Source organism: Macaca nemestrina, chromosome 4 (genome assembly GCF_043159975.1).
Source record: "Macaca nemestrina isolate mMacNem1 chromosome 4, mMacNem.hap1, whole genome shotgun sequence".
NCBI classification, from domain to species: domain Eukaryota; kingdom Metazoa; phylum Chordata; class Mammalia; order Primates; family Cercopithecidae; genus Macaca; species Macaca nemestrina.
Genome location: NC_092128.1, coordinates 62,388,063 through 62,400,564, shown reverse-complemented (window position 1 = coordinate 62,400,564; position 12,502 = coordinate 62,388,063). Strand labels below are relative to the sequence as shown.

Sequence of the window (12,502 nt, the reverse complement as noted above, 5' to 3'; positions counted from 1 at the left end):
CATTAGTTCAGAAGATGTTCTATTTTTGAGAACTTTTGTATAAGTTCTTGATGTTAGTATAATGTAGAATTTTGTTATTTTTCTTAAATAAAAGATTTCTGTTTTATCTTTCTCATTATGAATACTATTATTTACAAATTTGTAATTTTCCATTATATGCTAGGAAGTTTAGTACTAAATAAGACATGAAAATAAATAATTGTATTAGTATTATGAAGTATTCTTTAAAATTGAAACCTTCTAAACTTCTTTTGTGATTTTAGTTATTTAGAGTTCAAACTTTCCTGGTTTGCCCATTTAGCCTTTTCCTTTGGTTTCTTGGGTTTTGTTTTGTTTTGTTTTGTTTGTATCATCCCATGTTTTCGCCCTAAATTGACTTGCTAGAATTCCATGTTAAACAAGTGCTTTAATACAGTAAATGCTTAACTAAAAACTCATTTTAAGTAGCTCTGTTTTTAAAGATACACAAACATAAACATTTTTGAAAGTTATGTAGTCCAAGTCTGGGATTGAAGAAGAGGGAGAAATGATACAAAGGTGTGAAGAGGCTAGCCTATACCAAGAGGATTCATGACTCTTGACTCTTGGTCCTTTTTTTTTTCACCTTCTTTCATTTACATTTGAATGTAGATGTAGATGGAGTTCTGGAAATAATATATGTTTGATCAAATAAAAGCGTTATTATTTCCTTCCTTTAGAGACTCCAAAGAACTAAGCTAACATGAACATCTCCCCTTTCAAACCTAACATCTTTCTTGAGGACTCACGGGAAAATACACATTTTGTGAAAAGGAATTTTTTCCTACATCTTTGTCTAGATGAATAGGATTTTAGAAATTCAAACCTGAATTTTAATAGATTTTTTATTGAACTAAAGTAATCGCTGTATCTGAAGGAGGACAAACTGCTTTTGTTTGTGAAGTTCAAATAGATTAGTCATTTTCTGATTTGTTTTCATCTCTACAGGCTATTGGATTGACCATTTTTATTGACAATTAGTTAATTGAATAAAATACTCAATTTGTGGGTTCTTTATTTAGATGATTATTTGAATAAATGTACATAGCAGGAATTGTGATATTATGTGGAAACAGTCTTTAATATTTCCTTACTTTTTACAATCCACATTTTATAAACATTTTATACTTAAAAAATGACAATTGCAGAAGAGTAAAGAGATTGTTCAATAGTCATGTCTATAAAATAACATAATCAAACAAAACCCCTAGAGGGTCTATGGCATAACGAAATGCCTTAAGATGGTGTGTACATGATGAGCATATGTCTAAAGACAGTTTGACAAATTGATTTATCATCATATATATTCTGTCCACGTGCTGCCAGATATTTAGATGTTTCTATATATCCTGATATATGGCATTTTCTTATGTGTACAGCCATATAAAAATAACAGAATATTCTATTTCCCTTTTATATGTTTGAATGATGTATAGGTCATAATCATCAAAGACTGTGTGAAAAACATTGTTTTGATAAAATAGAGGATGTGATACCATGCAGCATATAAAATTATGAAGTGTGTAAAGATGGTGCCAAATAAGTAAAGCGATTAAAATTTAAATGAAATTAAACTAAAAAATATTTTTAAATTAAGCAGACAAGGAAATCATTCATAAAGATTATGTTGATGTAAATTTGGGCAGGAAAACTATAACAATTATATATGACTTATATATGTAATGGTATGTGTGTGAATTGTAGTGGTTACTTCTAAATGATGTATGTAGTAAAATGTTATATATTTTCTTTGTTTATATATCACATAAACATACTATTTTTCTTCTAATGAGTAATGGTCTACTTTTCGTTTGAAATCTTGAATTCCTTTAGTATTTAAAAAAAATAGAAACTACTTTTTTTTCCAATCAATAATTCCCAACATTTATTAACTCATGAAGTATTAGGAATTTTTAACAGATTTTTAGCAAATATATGCTATATCTATATTTGAATGTACTAAGATAACTTTGAACAGTATAACATTCTACAGGTTATTTAGTATCCTGTGAACAAAACAAATTTAATTGCTTTCAAACTATTTGTTGTGTGCTTTTCCAAATTCAATTAAACTCTGTAAGTTATAGGATATAAGACAGTCATTAATATACTCTAAAAGACTCATTGATGTTGAAATATCTTTCTTGAGGAAAAATCTATATAGACAGTTTATGTTGCTTAATATTTATTAATATTTTTAGCTTGAGGCAAGCTAGAAACAGGCCGGACATGGTGGCTCATGCCTGTAATCCTAGCACTTTGGGAGGCTCAGGCGAATGGATCATGAGGTCAAAAGATAGAGCCATCCTGGCCAACATGGTGAAACCCCGTCTCTACTAAAAATACAAACAATAGCTGGGCATGGTGGTGCACACCTGTAGTCCCAGCTACTTGGGAGCCTGAGGCAGGAGAATCGTTTGAACCCAGAAGGTGGAGGTTGCAGTGAGTTGAGATCGCGCCACTGCACTCCAGCCTGGCGACAGAGTGAGACTTCATCTCAAAAAGAAAAAAAAAATGTAATTCATCTCATGTCCTCCAATATATACAGTCTTTTTAAAAGTATATATATTTGACCAATATGAGAAGAATTAAACTATTTATGTAACTGTAGCCTGTGGACAGTACTAGATCCAGAAATAACTTATTCGTATATTACTTTTAAGAATTCAAGAAAATAATGCCAAGTTTTCAAAAAAGATATTGTTAATCTCCTTCAAATGATTTGAACTAATTCAGAATATTTTTGTTATAAAATTTACTTTTTCACTTAGATTTTACCATGAAAGGTGAGACAGTTATAAACAATTAACATTTGTATACAACTGGTTCTAAACAATGAAAACAAAATTCAATACAAAAGCAGATTGATTTCATCTACTTGCTGTTGGTTGATTATAAACTCCTGTGCAACAGATGATAGTCATCCTTATTCAGTTACACATAGTGTTATTATAAAAAATAACAAAATCAAAATACATAATCAGAATTATTGGCAATAAATTGACAGAATTTGGGTCAGGTTGAACTTCTACTTTATTTCTATAGACACAGCCAAACAAAACACACATTTTAAAGAATTGTATTTCAAATGCAATTAAGAAAGTTATACATTCAAATGAAATCATGTACTACATTATAAAGGATATTAATTTATTAAAATAAGTATAAATTATTTTTCTATTTTCATGAGAAATCTATAAAATCCTATAAGAAGTAAGACAAAAGTAGTGTCAATGTCATTGAGAATAATCTAATAAATTTTAAGAGATGAATGATTAAATAATGAATTTGTTTTGTATTTACTTGTCAAATGTCTATTACACTAAATTTCTTGGTAAGTTCAGTCACTTGGTTTCAAATTAAGACTTTGGAAAACCATAATTATTGAGTAGATTGTGAAAAATATCTGCATCAATGAGGTTCAAAGGACAAATTAACATTTATTTTTAAATGTGTTTATCATAATTAGGATGTTAACTACTTTTTCTAGTTGATGACTAATTCTGTGCTTCATTCATGCCAATATTTATTCGATGTTATGCCTTAGGCAGGGCATTGATTTTAGTATTGAGGGAAGGGGGAAAAAAAAGGACAATATGAGCCTTGCCTTTAAGCAGCTTAGAATAGGTGAGATCAGTCAAGTACGTATGCAATCACAAAACAGATAAGTATTAATGTATTTTCTGAAATCTAAGACTGATGAACCCACGACACATCATTGCTCGTTTTGTGTTATGGGAGGGAAATGCTGTGGTTAAGTAGCAGTGTTGACCACAGGAGGTACAGAGGTGACTAGTAGTACATATGCTGTGGGTTTGCCAGTCCCAGCAGCAATGAAATGATGGAAATGGCCTAGGGGAAAAGATTGGGAGGAGGTTTTGGAAAAGATGGTAGTCAGGAATGCAGATAGAAAAATAAAAGTATATTGTATGACCTTCTAGAAGCTGGAGTTTAGGAAAGTAGAGGTTGACAACATCATCAACTAATCTAAGCATCATCAACAAAGGATAAGCACTTGAGAAGCGTTGTTCCTTCTACTGTTTAGGAAGCAACAAAGTATTTCCAGAGACTGTTAATTAGAGATTCTTTTACAAAGAATAAAACAATTTATTAAAAGGCAAATTCTGTATATTAGGGAAAATAAGATGTTCAGTCATTATAGAATATCTTGAAAAGACCTATGAAATACTAATGAATGAAATTTAATTTAAAATAATAATTATGTACCTTAAATATAGTTGCATTTTCAAAAAGGTATGCTGTGAAATTTTGTCACAGTGTAAGTATAAAAAGCATGCAACCAACTCTTCAATCTATCTTCTAAATCAGTGCTTCTCTTCAAAAAATAATCATTTTATTTTTATTTAACAATTATAAAAGAGATATTTTTAATATTAGGCTACTAAGTAATCATGGCGCACATGTTCCTAACAATAACACCAGAATTCTCTTAGAAACAAATGTTTTTGTTCGTTGTGAATGTCATAGAAATGTCATATTTTCAAAAAATAATGTTAAAGCCAGCAACAACCTATTGGCACTGGATTGATGTAATGGTGGGAAAGTGACAGAAACTTCCATACACAAGGAATCCTTTTTTGTTTTCATTTTTTATTATACTTTACGTTCTGGGATACATGTGCAGAACGTGCAGGTTTGTTACATAGGTATACATGTGCCATGGTGGTTTGCTGCACCCACCAACCCATCTTAATTTTTTTTTTTTTTTACTAGTGGGTTGTGGGTAGAGTATGGGAGAGAATGTGTGGATGTGGGAACTGATGGGCTGAGGTTAAGTAGAATGATCCTTTTGAAGAATGATCACTTGTTCATTTATTTATTTTATCACGATCTAAATTTCTTTTTTCTCTTGATTTGAAATTTGATTTTGTTTTGTTTTGCTCTGAGATTGTGAACATCTGTGTGCGTCATTTTTTCTAGGCTATTCTATGGTTTAAAATTTTTGACATAATTTGATTTTTGATATAATAACAAAAATAATTTTTCTAGTCCTAATGGGAAATGTGTTTGAAATGCATGTATGGTTAACAAGCCTAGTGCATGCTAGTACTACAGAACATCTGCTGCCCTCAATCATCTATATTACTTGCCGTTGCAATGTATGATGTTTCCTTGGTGTCCAAAGCCTATCATCTGCGTCGTGAGGAAACAGATTGGTTTGATAAACCCAGGGAGTCTCGTCTGGAAAATGGACATTGTCTGGACCGAAAACTGCCAGAAAGATTGGTCCACTCTAGACCACTCAGCCAGCATCAAGAACAAGTAAGTGCTATATTTAGCAATTTCTTTTAGATTTATCAAAAAAGACTCACTTCTATGTTAGAATGGTCTTAGTTGTCCTAAAAGGAATGAGATATTTGTCCATTAATTTCACAATTTTTTTTTCCAATAACATAAAGGAGTAACACAGCTTGCTTCATCAGCTATGACTGATTGAAATTGGACTGTGATACTTCTACCAATTTAAGTGATTGATTCCTCCAACAGACATTATTAAGTCTGAATAACATATCCAGCACAGCTATACAACAAGAATATATGGAGCTCTGAGAGCTTACAAGTGACTGGGTGAAATGGATTTGGGTAATTTTCAATGCTTGTTCAGATGCTAAGAACAAGTGAGAGGATGGTCAAACCAAGTGAGCTGGGATAGAAAGAAGGCTTAACCTGGGGGAGAAAGGAAGCTGATATTTTAGTGGATCTATTGCATGGAAATATTAGCTGTTTTTTTATGTATTTTTGAATTTTATATACAGAACAACTCACATAAAGTAGATATTACTAATCAGTGTATTCTTATAGATGAAGAAATTGAAACTTAGAGGTAAATTTCACAATTAAATATGACACCAAAATTCATGATCTTACTCACTTTTGAGCAAATGAGGTGATGTTTGAATTGAATTTTGAAATACATCTACGAGATTAAGAGTTGAGTGAATTGAAGGAGAACCTTCACGTAAGCCAAGTGGCCTTAAATCAATTGCCTTACCAGATCAGATATTTGCAGGTTGTATACTCATTATGATTATTAAAATATCCAAAATAAATAGTTGACTTATTTACATTAACTCCTAAATCATCCTGTTTAGTGATTCATTGATATAGAAAACAACCATATTTTGAACAACTGAGAAGATCCATATAGACTTACTATAATTTAATTCAGTGTTTGTCATTTTGAGGTATAAAAGAAAACAAGGCTTTGACATTTATAAGTACTGTCTAAAATACATTGTCTATACTCTTAGATTTGATTTCTTTCTAAGCAATTTAAGTTTTCATAGACAATTTCTACCTATTAAACAGAATTTTTTCTTAGAATTTTGTTCTGTTTTTGTATATGCTATCATATTTTCTAGAAATCTTAGAATTCCTCTCTACTATAAATTTCTGTCTTTAGTTTTTTATATATTTAATACATATTTTGTTTAGGCTTATGTTTACCTCCATTAAAATGTCAATATAATTCCATTTTTTTTACTTCATGTAAACATATCAGCCTGTATTGAACTATGCTTTCATTAGCTTGTCTTGCTATTAAAATTGTATTTGTGGTTGAGTTTGAAATCTCATCAAATAGATCTGGCTAGAAAGTAAGAAAATTAATAAAATTATTCTGCACATTTAAAATCTTAAATTTACCTCCTTTTATCTACAAATTTGTCAGTTAAAAATAACTTCCTTCAATGTATTTATTATATGAATCTCTCTAAAATGGAATATTTGTTATATCTTACCCATCTCATTTGCTTCTCTGAAGTTTAGTGTTTTCCACAAACCTAGAACAAGTCAAAGAAAACACAGATACTTTAACAAAATCATAGTAAGATCAACTGCATAAAAAGGGCAGCTTGTTTAGTAATTAACAAACAGGAATATTTATTATCAACACTACTGTTTCCATGGGCACTGAGAATAGTCTTTTCCACCTAATTTATCAAACTAATATTTTTTGAGGATATATTTAAAGTAATTTAAAGGATATATATTAAAGTGTCCAGCCCAAAAATATGTAAATGAAATATTCATATCTTTAAGGACATTCTTGTTTCAATTTTATGTTACTAACATACAGATTTATGGTTTTGGTCTACTGAGTACATAGTAATAATGGTTTAAATAATATATAATTATAGACAAATATAATGTCAAAATTAAGCAGAGAAGGTATTTTTGAGAATCATTTAATACATTTCTTGCTATGTCTTCTCAAGTAGAAACATAAGGATTCTTGTTAGGTGAGTATAATTATGTGTATTCTTGCTAAAAGTAATTTTTTACATTTGTATAATTTTTTACATTTTCACATCTAACATACAAACAAACAAACAAAAAACTATGTATGTACTACTGAAACTGCAACTATGCAAAGTTATAAGCTAGTTAAAAGTGAACAGCCATAAAACTGCCACACAGGCCAAAAAAAGGAACATTGCCTGTCCCCAAAACCCCTGTATTTCCCTTCCAGATCATAACCACTCCCTTTCCCAAATAAGTAACAAATGTGCTGAGTTTTGTGAAAATAATTTGTTTTTCTTCATCATTTTTTTCTAAATAGATTCTACTATAACATACATTTTAATTACGTGAAGTTCAAGAGTTGAATTATATAAAATTCAAAATTCATGCTTTTTGCATTATTATTTATCTTCAAATACTGTCTCCCTCTTTAACTCATCATAACTATATTTTGACTTGGAGAATCACAAAATGGCATTCTCATGTTATTAACTTCTTTGCATCTCTAATCATAAAAAGCTAATATTGAGCTCTTGGTACTAATAAACTCAGATGCTTTTATTTGAAAACATATGCATAACAAGAACTCATATTCATAAAATGCTTTGGAGGCAAAAGTAATAAAACCAATAATACTAATGCAAACACTAATTTATCTCCTTTTAAAACTCATTTGCATAAAACAAACATTAGAGGGATAGAAGAATATTTCTGAAAATTTTTATTAGACACACAATCATATTAATTATAAAATAAACCAAATCTAAAAATCCATATTTGCTTCATTTCAAATATATATATATATTCTTATATATGTGTGTATGTGTGTGTGTATCTATCTATCTATGTATCTATCTATGCTTAACCTCTGCCTTCTTCAGGAGAAATTCAGCTCTGCTTTGTGAATTGCACAGATAGCCTAATCTCTTATTTTTTAGTTTTACTTTAGTCACTTACTCTATAAATAAGACTAATACCTTTCACAGGGTAGTTGTAAAGGTCAACACTTCCCGACTATTGTAAAATCCCTTCGCTTTCTGCACTTATACTCACATCATCTGCAATTCCTCTGCAACTGCTTGATTGAGGTACATTAAATTCCCATGAAAGAGCCACTCTTTCTCTTGATTCTAGGAATTCGAATGTTCTGTTTTCTCTCCTTGGACACTTTTCCTCCACTCATCCCTTGGCAAACCCTAATCATCACCCAGGTGTCCGTGTACATGCCCCATCATGCAAGAAGACTCCCCTGACACTACCACCCCTACTTCCCCAGAAATCTGGGGTAAGTGTTCTTCCTTTGTGCTCCAATAGTACCCCATGTATTAGGTCTTGGGCTGTGAGCTTCTTGAGAGCCAGCAGCTCTCTATCCCAACTACCATGTTATATATGTGTACAGTGCTAGGAACCCAGCAGGGCACTCTGTCTCCTGCATCTAGAATGTGTGGTATTTCAGTGAGGGAATGGGTGAATGTCTGTATGAATACACAGTAAGTTAACAAAAAGGGCATAAAGGCTATCTGTCTTCCGTGTATGAAGTAAAGGGCTCAATTCATTCCCTTTTTGTTAACATGCTCTTTATATATACAGGCTTGATTCATGAAAATAACTCTTTTTGAAATATTTGTAGGTAGGGAAGAACAGCCCTCTTTCTGGGAGGCCCATAGGCAGTAATCCTATCAATGAGGAATCACCAAAAGACAGTGATAACAGAGACCATCCCCTTGGGGAGAGGAATATAGCACCACTTGACATCAGTTCTGCCCCTTGGCTTTGTGCCTACTCTTAGTTGGCAGTAGCAACACCTACCCATAACCCCATCTGCTATAGGACTCTCTCAACATTCACCCTCTGTGGTTACTAAAAAACTGAAATTCATCTAGCTCATACATCTAATTCATACATGGAAGACATATAGACTTTTGATCATGCTGATCATAATTATGGCAGTTGCGTGTTTCTGATTTATTAAGTGGATTTATGAAGCTGCTTGCAGACAGCGTAGACAGTCTCTGAAACTATAGGAGATGATATGAGATGCTGTGAAAGCAATATTCAAGAAAATTAAGATGTGCAACATTCCTTCTACTATAAAATAAAAGGCAATAGTGGCTATTTGATAAAACTGTTGAAAAAATAAGGAAGCCTGATGATGACTCTTCTAAACTGTGTGATAGATTCACTATGAGATTACATCAACATCTCCCCAGTCTGAAAATTGGAAAGAATACTAAAAGACAAAATTGTGTTTTCTTAGTTTATTTTTGACCAAATGGAAAGAATAATGTTTTGGAATTATTATTAACTAGTATCTGAGATTAGAACAGATTGAAATAAAATGAAGTAACATCCAATTTTACTGAATTATCTGCAGTACCAAAGCAAACTGTAGTTACACCTAATAGTTACAAAATTTTCAATACACACGATTTTATTTTTAGTAAAAAATAAAGATTTTTAAATGCAGATTAGGAAAGGAAAAGACAGGAAGAAGAAGGAAAGAAAAGTAGGAGAAAAAGATGTGGGGAGGGCAAAGTAACAGAGAGGAAGGAAAGAGTGAGAGGCAGACTGAGAGACAGACAAAAGAGATAGAGACAGGAGAGAAGTGAACAGCAGGCAAGAGACGGAAAAAGAAAAATGTAAGCACTTATTACAAATATGAATAAGGTTTTCAATGGTTTACAAAGTTAACATTAGTATGAATTATCTGAATTGACTTATTATACTTGCCCTAATGTTTTTATAATTTAGTAAACAGTATTTTTGTTTTACTCTGCAGAATTCACATAATATTCCTGGATTTAACAGGATTTCGCTATTGTTTAGGGAATATTTTATGTTAACCTAAGGCCTGCTTAACCTTATTCTTTCCTAAAGAGAAAAAAAGCTAAAGGCTAAAATTTTAGCTTTAGTTTTTAAAATACCTGTTTTATTTTTAAAATCCAGAATCCTAACAATTTTACAGCTGGAAATACTAGGACACATTAAGGTCACAAGAGTTTTCTAAGGAAACTTTCTTCACAAAATGTATACCTCTTTAGTCCTAAATTCTGTTTCATCTTTTGGAAACACACTTCTTAAACATTCTAAAATAGGTAATATGAAATCTTCATCTATCTTAACTTGATTTTGGTTGTAATTTAAGTCCAAAATTTTCTTATGACAGTACATACAAAATTCCATACAAATAAAGTCCTGTTAATACAGATAAGAGTAAATATTTTGCCATTTCTGTCTTTCATTATTTCATAAATCTCTTTTGAAAGCAAAGTTCCATAAAATATAAAGTACAAGTTTGCATTTTGCAAGTTACTTGTGTTTCAGAAACTTCATTTCACCAGGTGGAAACACAGATAATGCAATCTATAATATTCTCATATTCAAGTCTCAATAATGAGAATTGAAATCTCAGATTTGCAACAGTAGCTTTAAGTGTTACTTATTCTACCCTAAGGAATGTCTAGGAGACATAACACTATCAATAATGCAAGCTTTGAATTTTAAAAAGTATTAAGTGAACAAAGACTTTATTTATTTATATAGAATTAGCCTCTGCATCTCGTTTACAATGAAACTTCTAGTACATGGGCTCAGCAGAAGTACAGTGCCACAATAAATCAAGCAACATAAACATAAAGCAATCCTGATTATGATAATAGAGATGTCAAAGTAGGAGGATCTTCTCTGTTTTTTTCTCCCCGGCACCACTTAATTGCTGAAAATTAAAAATGCTTTTCCATTCCTAGGCTGTCCAGAGCAAAATCAGCAGCTGGCATTTTCCATATACATTCTCTATCCGAGGTCATCAATATTGACTGCATACTACTGTAGTAACAAACATTCTTCAGAACCTATTGCATGCACTTATTAATTTTTCAAATACAACAAATCAGTTTGCAACAGCCATTGGTTACAAATGCAAAAACCATAAGAACTCAGAACCAGCAATATCATTATATAGTGTTCATGTAAGGTGTTTAAATTGCCATCATGTGAGAATCTCCTACTATGTTCCATTAATTTAATCAATGTGCTTTGAAATAAACCATTCTAATTATATATATTGCACTTTAAGTGTCTTTAATGTTGGTTTTTTTACCTTATTACATGTATGTCTTAGATCATACAGATGAACGGGAAAACTATGCACTACATCTTTCCTCACGCAAGGATAAAAATAACAAGAGACTCAAAGGATCACACAGTTTCAGGTAAAGCAAATCATATAATCTAATTTTTTTTATTCTAATGTCAGATTGACATATGTACTGACATTTGGGTTTCATTTTAGATGACTCAGGACATTTTGGAAAACTTTTTATATCAAAATTGTGTTTTTAGAAATGTAAAAAAACAAGCAGGATATACATTTGAGCATAAAAGACATTTATGACATGATCATCAATATGAGGAGGTACTAAATGGTACCTATTTGCATCATTCTTTTCATTAACCATATGTTTTAATGCACCTGGTATTACAATGCTCCGCAGGAATTGCTGTATTAAGAAATATGGTCACTGGTTGTAGGAATACAAGACATTCTTACACAGGAAATTAAAAATCTGTCTTGAATTCTTCTAAGAATAAATTCCCCTATTTCTACTCAACTTGAACACTGTCAATTTATGCTGGGGTTTTGTTTGTTTGTGTTCCTTTATAAGCCAAAGCTAATGGTGAACTTTTTATTTGGAAATAATTTTGGATTTCCAAACGTAATACAGACATTCCTTTTGCCCACTCTTTGCCCAACATTACTAATGTTAACTTCTAATCCCAAAAAAGTGATCAAACCCAGGAAATTAACATATATATGATAATATTAAAATATCTATAAGCCTTATACAAATGTTGAATTTCTCCACTAACCCACCATTTTTTTTTTCTGGTCCAGGATCCAGTTCAGGATCTAGTTCAGGATCCCACATTGCATTTAATTGTTTGACTCTTGCATCTCCTCCAATCTGATAGGTCCTCAATCCTCCTTTGCCTTTCATGACCTGGAAGCTTTTTGAAAGATATATGAAATTTTTATATTATAATTAAATAGTCCATATTTAAATCAATGAGATGAAATATAAATTGTTCCAAGTTAATGAAATTTCAAAAAATGAATATTATCTATATTTTTAGTAAAGTATGTTCTTCGAATTTCATGGACAATGTGCATCAATAGAAAATATTCAAATACATATAATTTATGTATTATATATGTATAGGC

General features: G+C 31.2%; 1 protein-coding gene across 9 annotated transcripts in view; it reads left to right on the top strand.

The window, feature by feature from the left end:
* The window catches only part of LOC105475406 (piccolo presynaptic cytomatrix protein), a 406,277-nt gene that overhangs the window by 246,633 nt on the left and 147,142 nt on the right, over window positions 1-12,502 (top strand). For all 9 annotated transcript variants that reach the window (XM_071094749.1, XM_024790856.2, XM_071094748.1 and 6 more), the window contains 2 exons: window positions 5,165-5,301; window positions 11,402-11,492. In XM_071094749.1, coding sequence (XP_070950850.1) covers window positions 5,165-5,301; window positions 11,402-11,492 — 228 coding nt within the window. The remainder of the gene's footprint in view (window positions 1-5,164; window positions 5,302-11,401; window positions 11,493-12,502) is intronic.